Genomic DNA, 24644 nt, shown 5'->3' on the forward strand with positions numbered 1-24644 from the left:
TCTTCTGGCTTGAGACTCTGTTGGTAGAAAAATTGAGAGTGTTAAATGTGTGATCTAGTTACTAGTTAAAATGTGTGATCCTGGAGTGGACAGGCTGGGCCCTGGAGGAATGACAGGGAAGATTGTAGAGATTTGAGCCCCAGAGATAAACAAAGCCTAAGGAAAAAGCTGGTGATTGGAACTAGGAACCACCTACATCAATTCTCTTGCTTCCCCAAATCACCCCAGCACATCTTCCTCCCTGTCCAGTCTCCCCTCACAGGGCTCCCAAGAGCAGATCCAGGACCACGCTGACTCGGCGGGAGCTACAAACGACTGATGAAGAGCAGAACAGACGTTCAACAGCACTAGAAACCCAGGGGAAGGGAATGAAACAACAACAATGGCTTTAGACAAAGGAAGAATACTTTCTAAACCAGGGCACATTTTTGGATTCACGACTTTAATGCAAAGACTTCTGGTTTCAGCTCACAGACATAGAAAGCTGGAACGAACCCTGCTCCCACCTTTACAACAAGAAAGAAACTAGACAAGGTGCAAGTTAACAACTTTTCTTAAACCCATCAAAGAGCTGCAGCCATGAAGCTAATCTGAAATCTGAGAAGTAAGACATCTGCAGAGGAAACAGGAACAAAGCAATTCGTCATTCACTGACCCAGGACAGACTTGATGCAAGATTCAGTTAAAATCGTATGTGTGAGTATATATACATATTAAATCATGTAGGATTATATATGCTGTGTGAAAAGATGTACAGAGAGAGATCTATATAAATTCACATGCATGCAAAGATGTGTTCACATGCATTTGAGTTAAGGAACAGTGTAAATTACACCATGTGTAGTTCATTTTACAAAGCGGATTTAGTCATTCTAATTTAGTCCTTTATTACCTTTACTCTTATTTTACTTTTCTTTTTTAAAGATTTAAAACTTCCATCAAATTACAGAGAATAAGACAAGCATCCATAGAGGAAATGTACCCCAGATTTAACCAGTGCAGACATAAGCAACCTCCCCCATCTGCTGCTTGTCCTTTGTTTGGATGAGGGTGACCCAGCTTCTTGGGTTCAGTAGAATTCCAGGAGCCCAGGACAACGTCCGCTCCCTCTTTGCTGTTCATGCCGACATCACCACACCTGGAAAACTGTAACCCGCATTCTCCGCTGGTTTAGCAATCCATCCTCATCCTGTTCAAGTGCGACTCATCGTGGTGAGAGACAACATTAAAGTTCATTTCTGTTTTACTTGCAGGTTAGTTTTGGTTTGTTTTTTGTATGAAAAAGGATCTACTGTCAGGCTCAGCCTTGAAAGAGAAATTGGCCTGTAACCAGACTGAAATAGCATGCTACGCGCGTCACACGATGAATTTGATAATAAAGAAAGCTCTGGGTTTTGAAGCCCTGATGGTATTAACCTATTTAATGTATTGTACCATTTGTTTACCCAGAAACACTGAGAGTGTGGAGTGAGATTTGTATTACAGACAGGAAGCCCAGAGCTGGAGAGGTTACTGCCTTACTCAGGTTCACTTACCCAGCATGTGCGAGAGGGGTCATTCATTTATGTATCTGTCAGGTATCAAAACCTGCATTTTTTTTTAATGATGAAAGTACAACTGCCTTTCATTTTATAATATCTAGACTGGTTACACTTAAGCCTTTTCTATATTCGTGGCCATATTCCAGATAACTGAAGTCGAGAGGTCAATGACCTCCATATTATTCAAATGGATGTTTCTTTATAGCAAAGATACATTTTTTTCTTTTTTAACTTAGAGGAATGGTACAGCAGAACTTGTTTACTATTTGTCATAGGTCACTCTCATTGAAGAAGCACCTGAGACAGTGATTTGGGTACACATGATTCACTGACTGGGGAGGGATCTCAGGGGAGAGGAAATACAAGAAGCAGGGTGGGCAGAGGAGGAGGCTAGGCAAGGATGTGGTTTCAGCTGGATCTAGCCTCAGCCTGATCACGCAGGGAGCTCTGGAGCATGAAACACCCACCAAGTTATTACCACTTTGAGGCAAGGGGAGCTGGACTTTGAAGAAGGTGAGAACCACCTTCTCACAGCAGCTGGGGAATCGGTGCAGGGCCTGGGAAAGGGAAACTGGAGAGGGAACCAACATCCCATCTCAGCTGCCCTCAGACATTTGGAGGATTGATTGATGAGGGCCACAAACAGCCTTTTGCACTACTACAGAGACATGGAATTATTAAAAGGATTAATTGGAACTAAAGAAGACCCACTACCTTTTAAACGACTGGATACACTGAACCAAGAGATTAAGTACAGGAAGGTTGGGAAGCTGGTCTTTAACGGTTAATGTCTTCTACCACTTGCAAAACCATCAAATTCAAGTGAGACTGAGTTTGGTCGATGGCTGACCACCTTCAGAACCTTCTGCTTTTCCATCTGGTGATGTCTTCACTGAGGCCCCGTCGCCAGCCTTGAGACTGCCAATTTCAAGGCACTTTGAAGAAAAGAAAAATAAAAATTCCGTTTACTTTCTGCAGGAGATGACTGCCTGTTCCCTTTGAGCTGGGCCGGAGGGAGCATTCAGAATACATTGCTGGAAGTAAATGGAATTTTTCAGCTATTTAAATTGCAATTCACCCCTGAAAACTCCATTTTATCAAAACTCCTGGTTAATACTATTTTCCGTGCTCAGGTATTCTCCCCAAGTACACATGCAGGAGATTCAGGAGCCCTGGGGAAACCATTCCAGAGACAAAGTCCCTTAAAGAGGCCTCAGGTACTAACATCCTCATTGCCAAACAAAACTCAAAGGACTGACCTTTAACATGGCAGGCAGATCTTGGATAGGGCAGAGGGCGCCCTACCTGGAGTCAGAGGAATTAATTTGCCTCTCACCAGCTGTGTGTTCATGAGCAAATCATGTAATCTCTCTGAGTTTTTTGGTTCTCATCGCTAAAATGGTTTAGGAACACCACCTCTGCATATTTCAGAGAGTTGCTGTAAAGATTACATTAGACTAATTTATATGAAATAGTGTACACAAAAGAAATAAAGCTGAAAATGATGTTTCTTATAGCCAAATGCTTAAAAACCCACAGTTAAGCCTATGGTAGGCAGAATTATAAGATGGCCCCCAAGAATCCCACCCCCTTAGTATATATATACACTATATAATCCCGTCTCCATGATCAGGTCCTGTGACTACCACTGAATATTCTCTCCTATGATTAGGTTATATAATATTAATATTAATTAATTAATATTATATAAATTATAATATTATATATAATAATATATAATATTAATAATCTATTAATGGACTGGAGAGAGATTCTTCTCTCTGGCTTTAAGGAAGTACGTTTCCAGGTCATAGTTTTGACCCAAGGGTGACTTCTAGGAGCTGAGATGAATTGCTGGTCATTAGCCAGCAACAAAACAGGGACCTCAGTCTTACAACAACAATTTGAATTCAGCCAACAACCTGAATGAGTATAAAAGAGGACTCTGGGCTCCAGAAGGGAATATATAGTCCAACCAACAAGCTGATTTCAGCCTTCTAAGACCCTAAGCAGAAAATGCAGTTGCTCTGTGCCAGGACTTCCGACCTACAAAAACTATGACATAATACCTGGGGGCTATTTTAGCTGCTAAATTTGTGATAATTTGTTGCATAGCTATAAAAAAACAAATATATAATCAATTGTTCTGAAATGGCAGATTGACGGTGACCTCTGAAATCCACTTCTCCATAAAAGCAATGTGAACACTACTGAAAACTGTCAGACTTTATCAGAACTCTGAAAAATCACCAAAGGCTTGCAACAATCCAAGGAGCATTTATTCAAGAAAAATGGCTGAATCTTGCCAAGGACGGTGAGCCTTGTGGCACTTTAACTGATACTCACTAACCTCTCCCCAGCTCTTCAGAAGCATTAAAAGCCAACAGCCTCACAACTACAGTAGCTGTGAACAATTGCAGTAAGTTGCAACTGAAGGAAGCAAAATGGGTCCAGAAGCCCCATTTCCAGAGAACTGTCACTATTCGACCTGTCTGGCAGTTCACTAAAAAAAATCTATTTTCAGAGATTGTTTTTATTTGACCTAATCAGAGCTTGCTTTTTGTGTAGAGCCCTACTAACAGAGTATTTGTCAAATACAATCAGTAGCAATTGTTTCACATCACAGCTGCCTGGATATGTCAACAGTTGGAGCTAATAAGAGGCTAACCAAAAATCTGAAAAAAGAACAACTGGGTAATGAGACGTCTACAGGGGCCATTGAAAAGCTCCAAAATATTTCTGGGTATCTAGAAGCCTATGTGCATTTTCAGAACTGCATATCCAGGAAAAACTTGATAAAGTCCTACTGTCTCACTTATGGGTATCTTGAGTCTCTGTATGAGCAAGAAGTTTAGGATAAGCTGGAGTTGTAAACTGCCTGCTAGAGCACTTAAAACATAACTTAACACACACACACACACACACACCCACGGAGCCCTTAAAAATGCTAGGAGGTTACTAGTTCAAGGAATTATAAGGAACTCTCTATCCAGTCATTAGCTAACCACTGAGAAAACTGAATAGAGACGTTGGTGGCCACATATGACAAAGAACACGGGTTAAACAGAATTAGTCCAAGAAAGTCACTAAAAAACAAAGAAAGAAACAAACAGTAGCAACAGTAACAAAGCACAAAGGACAGAGAGAATCTGATTTCCAGAGTTGACACACTGTATTATTTAAAATGTCTAATTTTCAGAGTTACTGTATGTTCCAGCAACCCCACTCCTGGGCATATATCTGGAAAAGATAAAAACTCCAATGCAAAAAGATAGATGCACATCAATGTTCATAGCAGCACTATTTACAACAGCCAAGACATGGAAACAACCTAAACATCCATCAGTAGATAAATGGATAAAGAAGGTGTGAGATTATATATATATATATATATATTCATATATATAATGAAATATTACTCAACCATAAAAAATAATGAAATGTTGCCATTTGCAGCAACATGGACGGACCTGGAAATTATCATACTAAGTGAAGTCAGACAAAGACAAATATCATATGATATCACTTATATGTAGAACATAGCAGAGTTCAGTAGTTGCAACAGAGACTGATCATATCACCTGGGAAAATGAAAACAGTTACTGTCTAGCCCTTTTCAGAAAAAAAGTTTGCTTATCCCATCTCTAGGGTGTATGGTCTTTAGTAAGGCATTTCAAAATAAAGTTTAAAAAAACAAACAAAAAATAATAATAAATGCACACATTTTTCTGAGTGCTTACTATGCCCCCAAACTCTACTAGCCAAGTAGTAGCAGAGCATCTATTTGCTGAGTCACTATGTAGCCTTGGACAAGTTATATGAACTCTCTGAGCCTCAGTGTCCTCATCTCTAAAATTAATATAATAGCAGATACTAACTACTATACATAAAAGTTATAAGCCAAGGACCACCTGGGGCTACCAGGCGCCAGGAAGAAGCAAGGAAGGATCCTCCCCCAGAGGCTCTGAAGGGAGTTTTGCCTTGTCAACACCTTGATTTCAGACGTCTATCCTCCAAAACTGTGTAAGAATGTATCTCCATTGTTTTAAGCCACCCAGTTTGTGGTGTTTTGTTATGACAACCCTAGAAAACTAATAAACATGTGAAGCTCTTAGGACAATATCTGGCAGGTGATAATGTGGTTAATTCATGCTAGAAATTATTCTAGATGTTTTTACCATGTTGTTAAAATAATTTTATAAGTTAGATGTATCCATCTGCTCAGGCCAGAGACCAGCGATTTAAACAACAGAAATGCATTTCTTACAGTTCTGGAAGCTAGAGATCTAAGATCAGAGTGTAGTACGGTCAGGTTCTGGAAAAGACCCACTTCCTGGCTTGTAGAAGACCACCTTCTCTCTCCACCATGTGTGCTTACATGGGAGAGAGAGAGACAGGAAATAAGATTTCTGGTGTCTCTTCTCATAAGGATGCTGATCCCATTGAGGGGGCTTCACCCTCATGACCTCATCTAAACATAATTACCTGTGAAAGGCCCCAACTCCAAATACCATCACACTGGGGGGTGGGGGGGTTAGGGCTTCAACATATGGATGTTGGGGGGACACAGTTCAGTCCATAGTAGTAGGCATTATTAATTCTGCTTTGTAAGTATGAAAAAGGAGTCACACTGAGATTAATACACAAGAGAAAATATAAAAAGGTAATGTTATTAAAAGGAGAAGATTTCTGTGAATTCCTCATGGGCATTTTCACACACAGCCGTGTGGGTTCCGTAACAACTGTGGTGTTATAGACCCTGGAATCAGACAGCCTGAGTTCATTTTCAGTTTCTGCCTATACCAACTCTAGGACCTTGGGCAAGTTACTTAATGGCTAGGAGTCTTCCCTGCAAAATGAATGGCTCCTAACCTCATGGAGTGTGAACATTAAATGACAAAATGCACATAAATAGTGTCCCAGAGTGCCTGGCACACACTAGACATCAAATAAGAGTTAAAACTTCAAAGATAAATACACAGAGATGTTTGATGCAGCTTTGATTGTTAGAACAGATTTGGAAAACTTCAACATCCAACAATAAGTTAAACTATAATTCATTCATATTGAGATGCTATGCAAGCATAAAACAGAATAAGATAGATGTTTGTTGAGTTCCTGGGTTCTTTTTCCTGTCCCTACCTACTGGGTGGACTTTAGACAAGTACTTTAACCTCTCTGGGCCTCAGTTTCCCCATTTGAAAAATGAAAATAAAAGCACTACCTATTTCACAGAGTTGGCATGAAGGTTAAATAACATACAGTCCATATAAGGGTCTTAAAATAGTCCCAGGCATATAGAAAGCACATGCTAAATATTAACCACTATTATATTATTTTGCCATCTGTATGGAAGGAAGGAAGGCTACCTAGCTAATTTCTAGAAAAAGATAGAATCTGCTAATTGTATTTCTGGGGAGTGAGGATGCGAAATGGGAAGGAGAAAGGCTTCAGCCTTCCCTTTACCCCATCCTGTACCACTGGAAACAAACCAGCTCCCCAGTGATTAGCTGTGTCTTGTCCTTCCCTCTTTCTCCTGTTATGAAGAATGGACCTGATGATGCCTGAGCTCTTTCTTCTACCGCCAGGCAGGGCTGCTCTTCTGCTGGGACACGTGAGTACAGCAACTGAAAGATTTCCATTCTGGCTGGTCATCCGTGCCACCATGATCCAGCCAGGTAAAGGTCAACTCCTGGCCTGCTGGGGTCTTCCGGGAGCCCCCGGGATGCTGATTCACAGTGACTCTGGTTTCTTTATGGTCCTGTAGTCTAGGTTAGCAAATATTTTGACCCTCACTCAGGGCCAGGTCTCAGGCACTAAGCTTGGGTCTGTGCACCTGTGGTATCTGACTCTAAATGACTCTTCAAGGTACTTATTCTCATATTCCAAATGATGAAACCAAGGTTACTTATTATGATCTGCCCAACAGCATACAGCTCAGAAGTGGTGTCTCTCTGGCTCCCAAGGCCATGCACATTTCACTGTGTGTCTGCTTTCATAGGCTTACATTCCTTCTCTAAAAATATTTGTATGCTGTACTTCAATGAGTTCTTTTCAAAAAGTTTATTTTACCAGCTTTGTAGTTCTGGTATGTCTTAGATGGTTTAGCAGTTTCAAGAAAGGAGCAGAGTGAGCAACTCTGTGAATAATTAACCAGCTGAGTTTGATCTCTGGCCTAAAATGACTGCTCAACTTGATTATTTGCCCTGAACAAAAAGACAAGGGAGATTTTCCTATATTGGTGCTTTCCAATGCCGGGAGAGGAAAGAGAGCCAGAAGACTCATTTTCACTCTGTTCTCCCTCTAGAGAGGAAGTTCCCTGCCCAAGGTCGCAGGGGCTGAACCACACTTTGTGCCTGGGACTCTGCAGAGACTAGACATGGTCTCTGAAATTAAATAGTCTCAGTGTAAGTCATTATTAGCTGTGTGACCTTGGGCAAAGTCACTCTCTCTCTTAACTTCCTTCATCATTTGTAAACGGGGGTGATAGTACTTATAGGCACTAAGTTAACATCCTGCAGCGATATTAACATTTGTCATCAGTCATCAACCAATCAAAACGCTGCGCAGATTGCAACGGCAGAGTGCTGGAGGCCCCAGGTCCGCAGGCACGTACCTGTTATTGGATTGAGGGGACATCCATGTTGGCCCCAGGGCAGTGGCCAGGTGATCAGGAAGATGGGACTGCTTTGGTGGTGAAGGGTAGGTTTCAGTGAAGCAGCTATTTATCAACTGATATGGAAATGTTTCAATATTTTAATCATGGTTACAGCTGTGCGAATGACTGTGGTCTGAACAGGGGTCCTTTGCAAGGTAAGTATGCCTTTTTAGGGGAATTTGCTCTGTGCTTGGTACCACGGCTAAACTTACCAATGATGCCACATAAGCTTCACAAACACTCTGGAAAGTGCTACTTCCAGCCCGCTTTTTTCAGATGAGGAATCTGCCTCTCTAAAAGTAGCAATGGCTAGTAAGTGGTAGAGCGGTGATCAGAATTCAAGCTGACCAGTGGCAGAGTCAGACTTGTATCCACAGTGGGAGAGAGAGAGAGAAATCCTGGGCAATTGTGCAAAACTGAATTTGAGAACATGGATAGAAAAGGATGAAAAAGAGAGCTGGGCTGTAGGACAATTCAAATGAGGAATAAACTGTCTCCTAGACACACAGCGTCCTTGGGCAAGAATGACATTAAAAACATTTATCCCACTTGCACAGACGAATGGAATGAAATGTTAACAAAAGATGAATCTGTGGGAGGGGTAGACAGAGGTTCTTTTGCACTTTGCTTATTCAAGCAACTTTGAAATTGCATAAACCTTTCTTTGCATACAGGACTTCATCTTCCCTTAGCTCTCTGTCATCTCTCAGTTGGATTATTCACTTTCTTGCCTTCATCAACTCATTTTTCAGAGGAACAGGGGCCACCAAGGAAAATCTAAGTCTAATTCCACCTCCTCAATTTTCAGCAGCACTGCAGAAATCTGAAAAGGAGCCGTTGTGATTCTGTGATTTGGAAATGCTTGCAAACGAGAAAGAGTGTGACTACTAGGAGTACGTGCCGTGTGGCAGGAAGTGCATTGATCTGGAGTCAGATGACTGTGGACTGAATCTTGTTTGGTCCATTTCGCAGCTCAGTGATCCTGGATGAGTCATAACTTCATCTATAAAATGAGAATCACAGTGGTGACCTCCCAGGTTATGCTGGGGATTAAATGAAATACCATTTGTAAGGTTCCAATCACGGGGTCCAGCATATAGTATGTGCTCAATAAACATTTTATTTCTTTCTTGGAGGCTCAATTTCCACACCTATTCAAGGAGCAGAGTAATAATATCTTAAGGAGAGAGCATGAAGATTAAATGTGATCATCTGTGAAACGTGCTTTGGAAAGTCATCTCGTCACAAATGAGTGTTGTCATTGCTGGAGATGACCAAGGTGACCCAAATATCCTCTTGCTCCTAACTGCAGCTCACAGTAGAATGTCTCGTACTGTCTTTATTACTTTCAAGTTTCTTCTGACTCTTGAATCTTATTTTTCCAACAAGCACACAACTGTGGAATTTATTTATACCTCTGAACACAATTCACATCTCCCTAACATGTCTAACTCAGGGATATGGACACGCCAAACATGTTGTAAATATCTGCATTTCCAAAGTGAAGGCTAAGGATGCGACACGCAATAGAATGAAAAGTCTGCCCAAAGTGACGCTGTGAACTGGTAACAATATGAGGCTCTGGGTATTTGCTCCCCATCACAACAAATCTTCAATTTTGGGATTTCGACTGGTCAAAAAACATTCCCCCTGCAGACTAGGGTGCAGACATCTTTGGGGGAACATTATTCTGCCCACCACATCATCTTACTACCTGGCATCATAGTACAGTTAGGAGTTATTTAAAAAAATGTTAGTTTTATATAAATTTTACTATCGCATATATATGAACAGACACACACACACACACACATACATATATGTGAGCATTTAGTTGTGATACATAGTGCATTTCTTGTTGCAAGCCAGCAGTCAGAAAACCTGAAAAATTCTGCTCTAAAGCTAGAAAGAAAAACCTTGACGTGTTTAGAAAAATAAATATAGGCCTGAGAGGCTGGAACATATGCTGGGAGGGGGGTGATAAGAAGCGAAGTGAGTGACATAAGCAGAGGCCAGGTTGGGCAGGCCAACAAGACAAGGCAAGGGATTTAGATTTCATTCTAAGCACTATTGGAAGCCACGACAGGATGTAAATCAGTTGCACACTCTGATTTACATTTTTTAAAGAAGGACAATTTTGGATACCTTCCACCATTATCTTTCTGTTGTTTGTTCAAGTTCATAGATTAGACTCCAGAATTTGCCAGGCTGATCCAATAACCAAGTGCTTTGGAGGGAATTAGAATGTTTGTAATAGAATAAAACTGGGAAACCACTGAATTGAATTCTGGGAGGTACCAATGAGACTAGCTCAGATAGTAAAAAATAAAGCTCTCATAGACAAGCAATCTACTAATTTTTACCTATGAGTAAGCAAATATTTTCAAACCCTTGAGAAAGTTATTAGCATCACTGTAAATTGGCACAACTTTTTATAGAGTGCTGTATGGTTGTCCCTATCAAAATGTAAATTTTGCCTCAACTTGAAGCCAGAAATTTCACTTCATTGATTATATCCCTCAGAAATACTCACATATATGCCAAGAATAGGTGTAGTTGAGATGTTGGTGGTACCACTTACAATTTGGAAAAATTGGATATCAATGGGCATCAAAGACCTAATTTTAAAAAACTGGAAAAAAATATGCAGATAAGCATATCTGAATGTTCACAGAAAAATGCCTAGAAGGAACACACAATACACTTAATACTGATGACCCTTGGTTAGAGGTGGAAAAGGGTGAAAAAAGGCAATGGAAGATGTCCTTCACTTTCGCTTGAAATACTTTGGCATTTGAACTTTTTTTATATTAAGCAAATATTATTTTTTAAATATAAAATGAATAAAATTGCACTAATAAAAATATGCATACACTTAAAGTGCAGATAGGGAGAGGCATTAACTATCGGAGATGAGGAAGTTATCATGGCTTTGTGGTGGTATCAATGCCCAGAGCTTCCATTATTTAGTTGTCAGGTTAGGCAGAAATGAAAGATTCAGATAAAATGATTCACTCGGTTTGTTGATGTGTATGTATGTGTGTGTGTGTGTGTGTATGTGTGTGTGTTTGTACACATGCATTTATGATTTTCTCCCAAACACGTGGGGCCAGATAGTTTCAATCATTACAAAACCAAATGTCATACCACCTCTGACCATCTTAACTCTGGTTAATTTTTTTTTTATTGGCTTAACCTGCTCCAATTTGAAACTCATCTGTGAGATTTGGGATTGAGTCATGAACACTGGGTAAAACTGAAAAAGGGAAAATGGATAGTGACAGTGACCAATCCCTGAGCATATATAATTTTCTGCCAAGATCACTCCTGAGTGATTTATGTATATTACCACTAACTCCTTAACCCTGTGTGGTGGGTGATATATTATCCCCACTTCACAAATGAATACAAGGCACCCTCCCAAGCCAGAGGAGGTCATCTGCCCAGATCTTATAGCCACGGGAGGTGCTGGAGTGACAGCCCAGACGTGACTCCACCTAGTCAGTGCTTTCCCCAGTGCCTCTCAGCTCCCTCAAACCACAGAGAGCATCCTCAATCCTCACCATGTTGGAATGCCTAACTGTAACGCTTGGCTATGTGTAAAGTCAGCTAGATGATGGTGCTAAAGATAAGAGAATACTTTTACTGCAGTAAATTTAATATCCTTTCAGAGTTTTCAATAATGTATCCTAGTTGGCTGAAATCTATACCAGCACTGTGAAAAGAAAAAAGGAAATACTAAACAATTTATAGTATTTGTTCTCATGTGCCCTCTCCAGCCCTCCCCAGACACATACAAAGACAGATGTGTGTTTCATTCCCGAAATAATGAGATGGGAGCAGGGATACACCAGGATCTTTCTCTGATAATACCTTCCCCTACCTGCTTAAGTCTCCTCAGGAAGCCCATCCTGGACCCTTCCCCACCCGACTGTGAGGGGTAGCTGACAGCCCCCTGCCCCTCCAGTGCCACTGTATTGCCTGATGCCTGCCTGTCTCTACAGTTTAATCACAAGATATTGCATTTATTGTTTGCCTGTCTTCCTCAGAGAAATGCAGGTGGGCACCTGGAGCACAGGGGCCCCACAACTTTCCTCTTTCTAGCCCTAGTGAGTAGTACGTTGCCTGGAAGTCCTCAATAACTACTTAAAGAATGTTTTGCCTATGTTTTTCCCTAAGAGGTTTATAGTGTCTTGTCTTATGTTTTAGTCTTTAAGCCATTTTGAGTTTATTTTTGTGTATGGTGTAGGGGAGTATTCTAACTTCATTGATTTCATGCAGCTGTCCAGTTTTCCCAACACCATCTACTGAAGATACCATCTTTACTCCATTGTATGTTCTTGCCTCCTTTGTCAAAGATTAACTGACCAAAAGTTTGTGGGTTTATTTCTGGACTCTCTATTCTGTTCCATTGATTCATATGTCTGTTTTTGTACCAATACCATGCTGTTTTGATTACTGTAGCTCTGTAGTATTGTCTAAAGTCTGGGAGGGTATTCCTCCAGTTTCATGCTTTTTCTTCAGTATTGCTTTGTCAGTTCTAGGACTTCTGTGATTCCATATTCATTTTAGGATTATTTGTTCTAGGGATTGCATTAAATCTGTAGATTGATTTGGGTAGCATGGCCATTTTAACAATATTAGTTCTTCCAATCCATTGGAATGGATATCTTTTCTTTTCTTTAAGTTGTCTTTAATTTCCTTAGTCAATATTTTGCAGTTCTCCATGTATAAGTCTTTCACTTCCTTGGTCAGATTTATTCCTAAGTATCTTATTTTTGGGGATACAATTTTTTAAAGGGATTCTTTCTTTACTTTCCTTTTCTGATATTTCATTGCTATGGTAAAGAAATGCAACTGATTTCTGTATGCTAAGCTGGTATCCTGCTGTTTTGCCAAATTCTTTTATCAGCTCTAGCAGTTTTTGTGTGGCATCTTTAGGGTTTTCTATATATAGTATTATGTAATCTGCATATAATGACAATTTTACCTCTTCTCTTCTAATTTGGATCTCTTTTATTTCTTTTTCTTGTCTAATTGCTATGGCTAGGACTTCCAATACTATATTGAATAGAAGTGGTGAGAGTGGGTATCCTTGTCTTGTTCCACATTTTATTGGGAAGGCTTTCAACTTCTCACCATTGAGTATTATGCTGGCTGTAAGTTCGTCATAAATAGCCAGAAAGAGGGAAAAAAAATACCATATGATATCACTTACATGTGGAATCTAAAAAAAAAAAAAAAAAAAAAAAAAAAAAAAAGGACAAATGAACATATTTACAAAACAGAAACCAACTCACAGACTTAGAAAACAAACTTTTGGTTACCAGTGGGGGAAGTGGGTGGGGAGGGATAAATTGAGAGTTTGAGATTTGCAGATAGTAACTAATACATATAAAATAAATAGCAAGTTCATACTGTATAGCACAGGGAACTATATTCAATATCTTATAGTAACTTATAGTGAAAAAGACTATGAACATGAATATACGTATGTTTATGTATGACTGATGCATTATGCTATACACCAGAAATTGACCCAACATTGTAAATTGACTGTATTTCAATGAACACATTGCTAGCCAGGAACATCATTCAGAATGGAGAAGAAAGCAGAAGAGCCCAGCAGAGAAGGGTCTCTTAAGGTTTGATAAGAGCAGCTGAAAATAGCTCAATTCTTCAAAAGGGAGGAGAAAGAAATAAAGGAGGACACATCTGGTGGAAAACTCCTCTGTAGGAGACTGTAATGTGGTTGTATTTGCCAAAACCAATGAATGTGCAACTCAAAGAGAGAAAACTAGTGTAAACTAGTTGATAATGACATGTCAATGTTAGTTCATCCATTGTAACAAAGGTACCACACTGACACCCAAGTTGATGACGGCAGAGGCCATGTGGTTGAGAGAGGCATATGTGGGAACTCTGTGCTTTCCACCAATTTTTCTGTGAACCTAGAACTGCTCTAAAAAATAAAAATCTATTAGTATTTTTTTTAAATACTAAAATAGATGTCAGCACAAAGAACTGCCACCATGTGATGCTTTATGGCTTTATGAACAACCGTGTTCTTTCTCAACTATAAAAAGAAATAGACCCCATTAGAACAAAGTAGAATAAACCATGCCTACCCATTGAGATACAAGAGAATTCTCTCATGGGTATGAAGCATTGGCTAAGAGCTAAGTCAGGTAGCAAAGAGAAAAGTACTCTAGTGTGTGTGTGTGTTTTGGGGATGGGGATAGAAATCAGTACTGAAAAAGCAAAATTAAGAAATTAAAAACAAGCAAACAAAAATTCTAAACACTTTTTCCAAAATAAAGGAGACATGGCTTAATTTACTTCTATCATTTTTTTTCCTTATCTATGGCCCAGATTTGGATTTCTAATATTAAAGATTATAACAAAATTTGCCAATTCTCAAAAAAAAAGTTTTATGTATAATTCCTAGTTTTCACAATAAAAGTACTCCCTGAAATTCAGTCATCTTCTTATATCAATACTAACTTTTTTACATATTTTTACATATTAATTGTGTCTATGAATAAGGTTAGCGCTATGGCCAAGGAATCAGTATCAATTAGTATTAATTAATTAAGTAGAGTAACTAGCAACTTCTACAACAATCTCAAAGAATAAAGTTGTACCTGGAATCTTGTCATAGACTCCTGCTGGCATTGGGCTCTCCACACACAGAAATGTAGATCCAGGGTCCTAGAGGGGACAGGGACTTCCTCAAGGTTATATATTATATTCCTAACAGAGCCATCTGTGGTAGAGCCAACTAATATGGCTACCACGCCACACCTAAGTGCCCCACATGCACTTGATTTATAGAGTCTCAAGTAAGCCAGCCAACAGCCCCATGGAGGAGGCACTAATTTTTAAATAAGTCAAGGTGGATTCAAGAAGTTACTAACATGCCTAACATCCTACAGTAGGTCAGCGGTCAGAGCCAGGATTCAAAGCAGTCCTGTGTGAACTGACGTCTGAAGGATAAAAGGAGTCACAAAAGGGCAGACAGAGGAGGGGCAGGTCGAGGAGGGACCGTCACGGTGCCCAGCCACAGGAAGGGGGCGTAATTATGGGCTGGTCAACCTTTCACCTGGCCTTGTCACTTGAAATGCATGATAAGGATGAGACTTGCCTGTCTTCCTGCCTCTGGGAGTCACTGCCTCCGGAGCTGCTGTTCAGATAGGGCTGCATGCCAAACGTTGCAGCAGAATAAGGTGCTGTGCGTTCTCCCAGGGTAAGGAAGCAGGAAGGGCCAGAGGGGTGGGAGTGGTCAGAGGAGGAACCAGAGCCTGGGGCTTTGAAGACCAGCATTTCAGGCCAGAAGCAGTCATTTACTAGCTCTATATCCAGGGACATATCACCTGATTTCCCCAAACCTGTTTCCTCAACTCTAGAGTGAAGATAGGAGCAGCTGTCCAGAAAGGCTGTTGTGATGATTAAGACAGGACAGTGCAGGCAAGGCGATCCCATCATTGTCAGTATTATTACTGCAACATCCCTTTTTATCCCCTCTCGGCTCTCCAGCACCTGGTACCTTAAAAGTTCTCAGGAAATATCTGTTGAATTAATGAGTAAATATATAAAATGTGAAAACAAGTTAAACGGTTCCTCTACTAAAGATCAAGGCTCAGGAAACATTTCAAACACCACCGCGGCAGCTAAACAACTCAAGTATTAACTAGAGTTCTCTTTTCCTACCAATTTCTTGTATCGAGCTAAGAAATTCTCCAAGACTAAAGAAAGGGAAGACCTCTCTCCTAGACAGAAACTTTATTTATTTTGAACAAGGCACATATCGTATCCCAAATTTTCTCTAGTTAATCTCAGTAGCTATTGATCTGGGCTTTACATGTATCGTTTCATTCTGTGCTCATAACCATTTGGAGTTATACTATTACTATAGCCCAATTATATTATTTTATATATTATATACTACTTACATTATTTTACAAATACAACTGATATGCAGAGAGTTAAGTGAATTGACCAATAAGGCAATTTGCCACTTTGTACACAGGAAGAAATAAAGTTTCCAGGCAGGTGCCTCATTTCTCCCAAGGTCACCAGCAGAACCAGAAGTTGAAAAACCCAGGTAGTGTGACTCAAGCCTTAACCACTATTTGATTCTGCGGGCCTTGGTCAGGCCCTCTCTCTCCAGTTCAACCTAACTGAAAATCCCCTCGAAGTTATGAGGTTAAAAAGAAGGCACAGAATATCAAGATACACAAATCCTGAGAGTTGACTACATTGTTGTACACGTTTCCCAAAAGAAAAGAGCAGAGAGCTCATCTTTTGAGTCATTTACAGCCAAGCCGGACTGGACTGGACAGGGCATGAGAGACAGTATCACGGTAGTGGCTCATGTTAGCCAACCGAACACGACCTCTTGCTTAATCGTGACTCCAAGGCTATGGTATGCAGGCTGTAAAACCTCTTTCTCCCTTTCCTCTGCTCCCATGCAGCCTGGCCTGGCCACGTCTCCTTCCACTTGCATTGGGCAAAGGCCCGATTTCATACCACTTCATAATCTGGGTGGCAATCTAAGCCATCAATGGCATTAGCAGTACAACCTCTAGTTCTGGGAGAGGGGAGGACAGAGTCACTCATTCGCTCTCCCTGTTCAATCCACCCTAAAAACCAGTGCTACTTCACCCTCTTCAAACCACAGTCCTGACATCACCTTGAGATAAAACAAGGGCTTTCTAGTCTAGCAAACAAACTCCAATCCCTAAATTCCTTTGCTCACTCAAACTTTAAGGTCTCTTTGCCTGTTCCTAAGTATCAGATACATGAATGAGTTAGACAACGTGATGCAAAGGGAACCCCGAGGAGAAATGGATACCATTGGAGCAGGAAGCAAAGGCATTTTGAGAGCACTCAAGGCTCATTCATTTATTTTCCAGCCTTCCCTCTGGAATCATTGTCAGTATCCACCCTGAAGCACCTGGCTTTCTCCTTTCTTCCAAAGTTCAGCATAAACGCATCTTCAGGGAAGCCCTCACTGACTCCTTGATGGAGAGAGCCTCTCCCTACACCCTGTACATTTCCTTCACTGCACCTATCACGACTCTAAATTCCTTCTCGCAAATATTTTTGGTAGTAAGTAGTTATCTGCTTTACCTATTAGCAAGTAAGTTACATGTGGACAGAAACTACAGGTCTGGTTTAGGCGCTAGAATTTAGGATCCCCCTAGTTTAGTAGTTCGTGAATATTAGTTATATTAATTACATCTTTTCCTCCATCATCACTGTACCTTCAAGTCTTTGATCTGATTTTCCTGATGGGAAAACTCCAATTAAACCTACACACATCTGCTTTATTTGAATACCTACCAACCACCAGCACTTCACAGGCCACCTTTCATGACAACTTGTTCTATACGTCTGAGTGACACTGGTTTCCCCTTAGAAGCAAGCTCAGGGGCAGGGACTATCTTGAAGCTTTTGTTTGTTTGTAATCTCTTTCTGTTCCCGTAACAGTCTAGGGCTCAGCAGCCTCTGGCCCTTCGTACTTAGTACCCTGTTGTGATTGCAAATGCACTCACCATACTTGCATCTAGTCTGCAGATAAAATTGCTGTATTTGTTTAATAAGCACTTTTTCCAGTAAATTCAGTACAAGGAAATAAAAGCCCTTCTGCACTTATTCTGGGCCTGTTCATCTTGGAGATCCATTTAAACACTTCCAAATATGTCATTTTCCTACATTAAGCAAGCTCAGCGCACTAGGAGAAACAGGAACAGCCTACGCCAGAATCACCCCCAGATAAATGCACGTTCTGTATTCGGCTCCCCAACCCCCTACCCTCCTGTGTGACGAGAACCACAATACACGAAGCACTAGACTCTAGAGAATGCTCTCATTGCTGCTTGAACTCCAATAATCTTCACCATTCAACACTCTTCCTACTTAAAATCCTCATAGGAGCCTGTCGATGGGGCCCAGGTTTGTGACCATCATCCGATGGTGGTGGCAGCTTCAGATGCTGGCCTGAGTGCTGGTGGCCTCGCACATGCCAGTCCGAGGCCACATCAGCTCCTGTACCTCCTGCTGGCACCTGCATCCTCTGTCACACCAACAGTGCCGCTTAAATCATGTTTGCTTGTTTTCTGTAATTAAATCACTCAGCGAGCCTAGTCCCTCTGTCTGGGATTCTGAAACCACCTAGGATGCAACATGGGTTACCGATCTCAATTTCAAAACTCCCCAGTGTAAATTCCAAAATGCGAGTGTGGTTTCCGGCAATGTTTGCACTGATTCTGAAAAATCAGTGAGGATTGAAAATTTATGGTCACAAGACATTTTTCATGAACACGGAGCCTAGAAGCAATGGGTGATTAATTCTCACACAGTAGATGCAGGGAGGGTTTTCTAGTCACTAAATCAATTCATCCAAATGTTTACTGAGCAATGTAAAGATGAAACACACTAATATTTCAGAAAATCTGTGGTTAGGCTGAGTAGCTTGGATTTGGGCCAAAAATGGCAGAGAAAAGTATACAAATGGAAAAATATATAAATACAGTTAACTCTAAAAGATGGTTTATTGGAAACCCTCAGAGCATTTTTCAAAAAGACTTGACAGATTTTAATGTAATAAGACATAATGAAGAGGAAATGGTTTAAAAGATGTCATCAATCTTTTATTTAACTAAGCACTTGCCCTTCATTTTGAAGGAAATGATACAATTTCAAATCAGAACCTCCTTCTCAAGAAGTGGTATGAGAACAGAACATTGATTTAACACACAGTCTTCAACAAAAATAAAGTTTATACAATTCACTAGGAAATAAAATGCATGTGGAATTTATCAAGTTAGTCGATGGAATTCTCCATGGGTCACAGGTGTTACAGCTCAGAACAAAACAACATGATGGAAAGTTGAATAAACCAGTCAAGTTTACAGTTACCCTGATTTAAAAAAAAAACAAACTCACAAATAAAATGTAACTTTCCAAACAAATCCTTTCAATGATCATGATCACACTCGATTTTATACTAATTTACAAAAAAAAAAGTTAGACAATCATATAATGTCAAGAGTCTTCAACACAGTGGATTCCATTTTGTTAAGAAAAAAAAAATAGAAAACAAGTAGTCCTTAAATTTTCTTCACTCTCCATAGCATATGTAGTAGAAAATTAAAGTTTTGCTTCCAAAAATATGTTTCCATGTGGTTGTGGTGTTGTCGACTGGTGCTGTTAGGGCCAGAAGCACCAAAGACACAAGAAATTTAACCACTGTAATGTCATTTTCCATAAAAACTAAAAATTTCCTTAAAGGTCTGGAGTAAAGTCTTCTGCTAGGCATGTTAGTGCTATAAAGTCATTTTAAATTAAATGCGGAATAAAAGCTACAAAAAGTATTCGAGTTCTCTCAGTATAAAAAGTTGTGTAGCTGAAGTTGTGGGTTCCTTGGCCATACATAAGCAGTCTCAATAAAATATTTGCTCAAGTAAGAAAATAGAATTTGTCTGATTACATTTAGCGTATGTTCCAGTTGGGTGTCCTGCTTGTCCCTGCCAGAGCCTCTGAAGAACATTAGATCAATATTCTTTTCCTCCAAAGAGCACCCGTAATTCACAGTACAAAACAGTTCTAGAGTCTCATTCCTAAGGAGAAACAAAAATTATTAAATATATATATTTTTTTTAAAGTGCCAGATGTAGCCATCGCCTGGGCATGAAAACTTATCCACAACGCTGCCACCTTCAGGAAAGATGCCAATGGTTGATCCCATCCCCTTTCCTTGGAACCTTCACAGGTTGGTTGGGGCTTTACTTTAAGCATGACGAGACTAATCAAACTTCCAACGGAGTCACTGTTCTGAAGCATTCCACACGTCACATCTCTGATACGCTGTCAAAACGCATAAAAAGGAGCAACCAGAGCATATCTCTTTCCCCTTCCAGCTCATTTTCAAGCCCTGGTATCAAAAACCTCTTCTCTAGAGGAAGAATGCTATTATTGGCGTGAATCTTACAGGAGTTCTTCCTCCAAGTTGAGATTCCTCAAAGATGTTTGTAACAAGAGTCACCGCTGTCCCTTGGTGTGACCGATGACGTTCACTTTCCATTGGAGGGTAGAGGGAGACAGATGGGGGGAGTGGAAAGAAGAGGAGGCTTGCTAGCCCAGAGCTGCTGGGCAGGGCTGCTCTGCCCACCCCTCTTGCTGTCTGCACAACAGTCATGACTTTGTGTCATTCAACTTTCATTTGACTGTGTTAAAACATCCAAGAAAATCCAAATCTAGTAGGCTCTGGTAAGCAGCATTACCCACATTTTTATCTGCTCTGCTTTCCCATGAGCAAAATACAAACACAAAGCTGTGAGATTATTAAGCAAGGAAACTAGATCAACATTTCCAATATGAGACGGATGTTTCTCCAAAGTCCCAGACCAGGGCTAAATGTGGTTCATCTTTAACAAAATGACAGGACCTGTTTGGGGATCCCTGTAAAAACAGGGAACATAGCTAATGCCCTTGCAATTAAATTATTTCATGTTGTGGTACTGTGAAGGTTTAGGTTTTTAAAAATTATGGCCTTCAACCTCCCAAGTTTGAAAAGAGCTGGTACACAATTTAATCCTTCAAGCTTTGCTGCCTTGATTTAAAGATCTCCAGGCAGGAGGCCTGAGGATAGCCACGGATGTGGAACACTCAACAATGATTCTACTCCAACAGTAAGAATCAAGTCACAAAATGACTTGTTCAGTGTAATCTATATTGATTCCCAAGAGGAAAAAAAAAAAACTTTACTCAACTTTTGAGACAGCATTAGCAACGCCTACGTGCAGCAGAGAAGGATTCTGAAATCAAGGGCACACATCATGAAAGAGCTCACATGAAAACAAGGGACAGACTGTACACATTTTTTAAAGCCTCACAGTAAAGCAAACCTAGCAGCAGATCCAAACAGTGTTGGCCAGCCTGCTTCGGAGAGACCCCGCAGTCACCAACCCATGCTTTAGGACTGTCGCCAGACTTGGTGCTGATTACACCAGGTGGCATTTATTTGTGATTGCTGTCACCCCTCTTAATTGAGAAAGCATTCTGAAGGGATGCTCTCCAAGCGACAAGGAGACTGCAGCAATATAAGATTCTACATCTTGAATTAAATTGCATCGAGTGAGGCTAGCAAAGTAAATACCTTATCATTGAAATATGCCTCAAGTCTAAGATTTTACTATCAGCAGAACAAAAGTGAGGGGGGGGATGGGGCAGTGAAGGAAAAAAACCCTCACAGCCCCACCACCAAAAGCCTTACATTGTCAAAAAAGGAAGGAAGGAAGGAAGGAAGGAAGGAAGGAAGGAAGAGAGAAAGAGAAAGAGAAAGAGAAGTTACCTTCACTATTCAAGAAGGGGGTTAGGTGGGGGAATGGACAAGAAATTGACTGACTAATTCCTGCTGGTGCAACCCTGTTTGACTGTTTCTGTAGTGGATACTTTATGGGGTGGCAACAGCCAACCTCACGTGTGACCTCCAGATGAACATGGCCAAGCAGGTTTATCAGATCAGACACAAAATTTTGATAACAAATTCCGCGGCTGTTAAGAGCCTGCAATAGGAGGGTAGAGACAAAGGCAGCAAAACACAACCAAAATGGAATCCTTCCCTTTGCTGGCGGGTGACAATGATTTACTTGTACCCTGGAAAGTGGTAGGTGGTGAAGGAGGGAGCGGGAGACTCAGCTAGAAGCCAGCTTCAGAAGATAAACTGCTCGGGGGGGATAGGGTGAGGGGAGGTAGCAAATCCTTGTTTTGTAGCCCAAGTTTACGCAACTGTTCGTTAACACTTTACAGGGTGCTGCTCGGTTCCTGCCTGCTGCTCCCACATCTGGTCCTGGTTTCGCCAGCCCTGCACCCCAGGAAAACCATAAAATAAATCACCTCAGCCTCCCGGATCCTACACACTGCTACCTGGGGGCAGCACCACCACAAACCTGCTCTGGCCCTGGTAGGAAGGGAAGCGGGCAGAAGGCGATAGCAAGTGTTAGTACTCCAAACTTTTCTTCACTCCTGCGTGCGTTGAGTCGATTTTTGGACCCAGGTCCAGGAGGGATTAAGTGTCTAGCAAGTCCACTGTTTGCCTCACCTCGTCTCGGAAAGGAAGATAGACTGAGTGGACAGGCAAGAAGCCAAGAAGCGTCCCCCGGCCAAAGTTCTCCTACCTGCTCCCTCTTCCTCCTCCGTCCAAGATAACAAACTCAAGCCACAGCTGGCAGCGCTTTTCGCCAACTCTCCGTTTTCCAAATGGCCCAGGAGTCCAGATGGGGCCCAGAAGGTGGTGGAGGAGGGAGGGAGAGGAGGGAGACGGCAGCGGCTGCTGCAAACAGCTCCCTCACACAGCTCTGCACTCAGCCCTGCGCGTCAGTGCACCACCGCCTCTGGGTCCTCCTCCTCCCTGCCCGACGCAGGGGGGCGCCCGAGAGGCGGCGTAGTCCGCGCGGCGTCGCCGTCGCCCTCGTCCGGCTCCGCCGGGTGCAGGTGCGTGGCGAGCTCCTGCAGCACCGCGGAGCGCCCGATCTGGTCGTTGCGCCGCTTCTCCATGATCAGGTCCTCCAGGCTCTGGAACTCGAGCGTGTGGCTCCGCTGCGCAGAGAGCTGGATCTGCAGCCGATAGGGCTGCTTGCCGATGCGCAGCTCGCCGCCGATCTTGAACTCGCGCTTGCCGTAGCGGCACCAGGCGGCGAAGCTCTCCGAGTTGCGCCAGCTCAGCTCGCGCTCCTTGGCGCCCACTTGCGCCAGCGCGTTGCGCACCACGGCGCTGGGGCTCAACGGCTTGTAGCGGTACAGATCGTTCACCACGCGGCCGCGCCGGCCCTGGCTCGCGTCCGTCAGGAAGCTATTGCTCACCTCCAGCCGGTGCAAATGCACCACCTGGAAGTTGCCCACGTAGACAGCCCAGTGCGGGTACTGCGCCTGCGACACGAACTCCACCAGGTCACCAGGCCTGCACTTGTTGAGCAGGTTCTCGGGCGTGTAGGTGCTCAGCGCAGCGGAGCCCGGCGCGAAGCTTTTCTGGTAGATGCACTCGTCGCGGTAAAACACGGAGCACTCCACCTCGTGCAGCCGCGGGTCGTAGGGCTGCGGCGGGGGTAGCGCCGGCCCGTCCCCGCCGTCGGGCAAACAGCCGCCACCGCCATCCAGCCCCTGGGGTGGCGGCTGCGGCTCCACGTCCTCGTCGTCATTGGAGAAGATATAGGAGACCCCGATGCGGGGCCCGTCGTCTCGGTCAACGCCCGTCGGGTCGGCTGTGGGAACTTCCTTATAACTTAGGTGGGTCAGTTTCTCCACCTGGTTGCCCATCACGCTGCAGACACACGTTCACACCGCCGAGAGAGGAGAAAGCGAAACCACCACTAGGGTCATTGGCACAGGTGCCCGGACAGGGGCTGAGACCACCTGTTGGGAGAGGAAGGCAAGGAAGCCATGTAGGAGCCCCTCTGTGAAATGAGCGTTTTGTTCTTAAGAGGAGGTAGAAAGGTTGCGGGCCGGAAACCTGGAGCCATTTTACGGGGAATCTCAGATATAGCGAGCTTTGCCTCATTTTTCCACCTCCAGGGTCACGGTCACAGGAGGCCAGGCAACTCCAGCTCTTCCCAGCCCCCAACCCTTCACCTCGCCTGGGCAAAAGCCCATTGCATCAGCGACTCCTACCGCTTCCGCCAGCACCCTACCTGCCAAGCCCAAGCAGGAGAAGGGTAGGAAAAGAAACTTTACTCCAATCCCCCTTTCCAGACCCCTCTTTCACGTCAGGGCCCTCTGTTAGCCCCTGAGACGCCCCTCTTCCCCCATCCATTGCCCACGAAACCGGCGAGGATCCCGCAGCGCGGCCGGGGCAGGTGAGCCGCCTTACCTGTCTCACCTGCGGTGCTTTTTCCTCCCGTCTCTCCTGCCCCTCCCCCGCGCGCCCGCCCTCTGGCTCGAGTTACCTGCGCAAACTCACCCGCCGAGAGGTGGAGGCCGTGGGGAATGGGGAGGGGCCCCCCGCCGCACCCACAGACTTCTAGGGCGAGTTTGCAGGTGTGGGCTCCGCAGTCTCTCCTCTCCGGGCGCGGGCGGCTGGGAGGCTGGGCAGGGGGGAGCGGCGCATGTCTTGCCCCCGCGGCTACGTAGCTCCTTAAGACTTGAAGGTGGGAAGGTGTGCCTCTTCACACCGCACCCCGTCCCTCCTACTGGGGTTGCTTCTCCTCCTCCACCTGCTCTCGGGGGAGGTGGGGCTCCCTCGAAGCAGGAGAAGGAAGCAGCCTCGGTGCCCGGCGGCGGCAGCTCCCGCTCGGGCCGGGCGAGCAACAAGCGCCGGAGCGGGAGGGACGGGATTGTAGATCCGGCTCCGAGCTCCCAGGGCGGGAGCGCAGCCCCTGGCATTTAAAGAGACAGGCGCTCTCTGCCGGAGCCCGGGTCTTTCCCACACGGCGCAGAGCCTCGGG

General features: G+C 43.1%; 1 protein-coding gene across 5 annotated transcripts; it reads right to left on the reverse strand.

Moving 5' to 3' along the window:
• Window positions 1–24624, reverse strand: LRATD2 (LRAT domain containing 2). Of its 5 annotated transcripts, XR_012502271.1 has the most exons (3): window positions 24161–24623; window positions 22383–23616; window positions 1–17 (listed from the first exon to the last, which is right to left on the reverse strand). XR_012502271.1 is itself a non-coding variant. In XM_074353062.1 (2 exons), the coding sequence occupies exon 2, from the start codon at window positions 23518–23520 to the stop codon at window positions 22582–22584; it is 939 nt and encodes a 312-aa protein (XP_074209163.1). In that variant the 5' UTR covers window positions 23521–23616; window positions 24147–24624; the 3' UTR covers window positions 18732–22581. The 5 variants fall into 5 exon arrangements, 4 of the variants coding, with proteins under 4 accessions (XP_074209163.1, XP_010970940.2, XP_074209162.1 ...); XM_074353062.1 differs by lacking the exon at window positions 1–17 and having other exon boundaries at window positions 18732–23616; window positions 24147–24624; XM_010972638.3 differs by lacking the exon at window positions 1–17 and having other exon boundaries at window positions 18732–23616; window positions 24071–24624.
• Between the last annotated feature and the right edge of the window lie 20 nt (window positions 24625–24644).

This window comes from Camelus bactrianus, chromosome 25 (assembly GCF_048773025.1).
Source record: "Camelus bactrianus isolate YW-2024 breed Bactrian camel chromosome 25, ASM4877302v1, whole genome shotgun sequence".
Lineage (NCBI taxonomy): Eukaryota > Metazoa > Chordata > Mammalia > Artiodactyla > Camelidae > Camelus > Camelus bactrianus.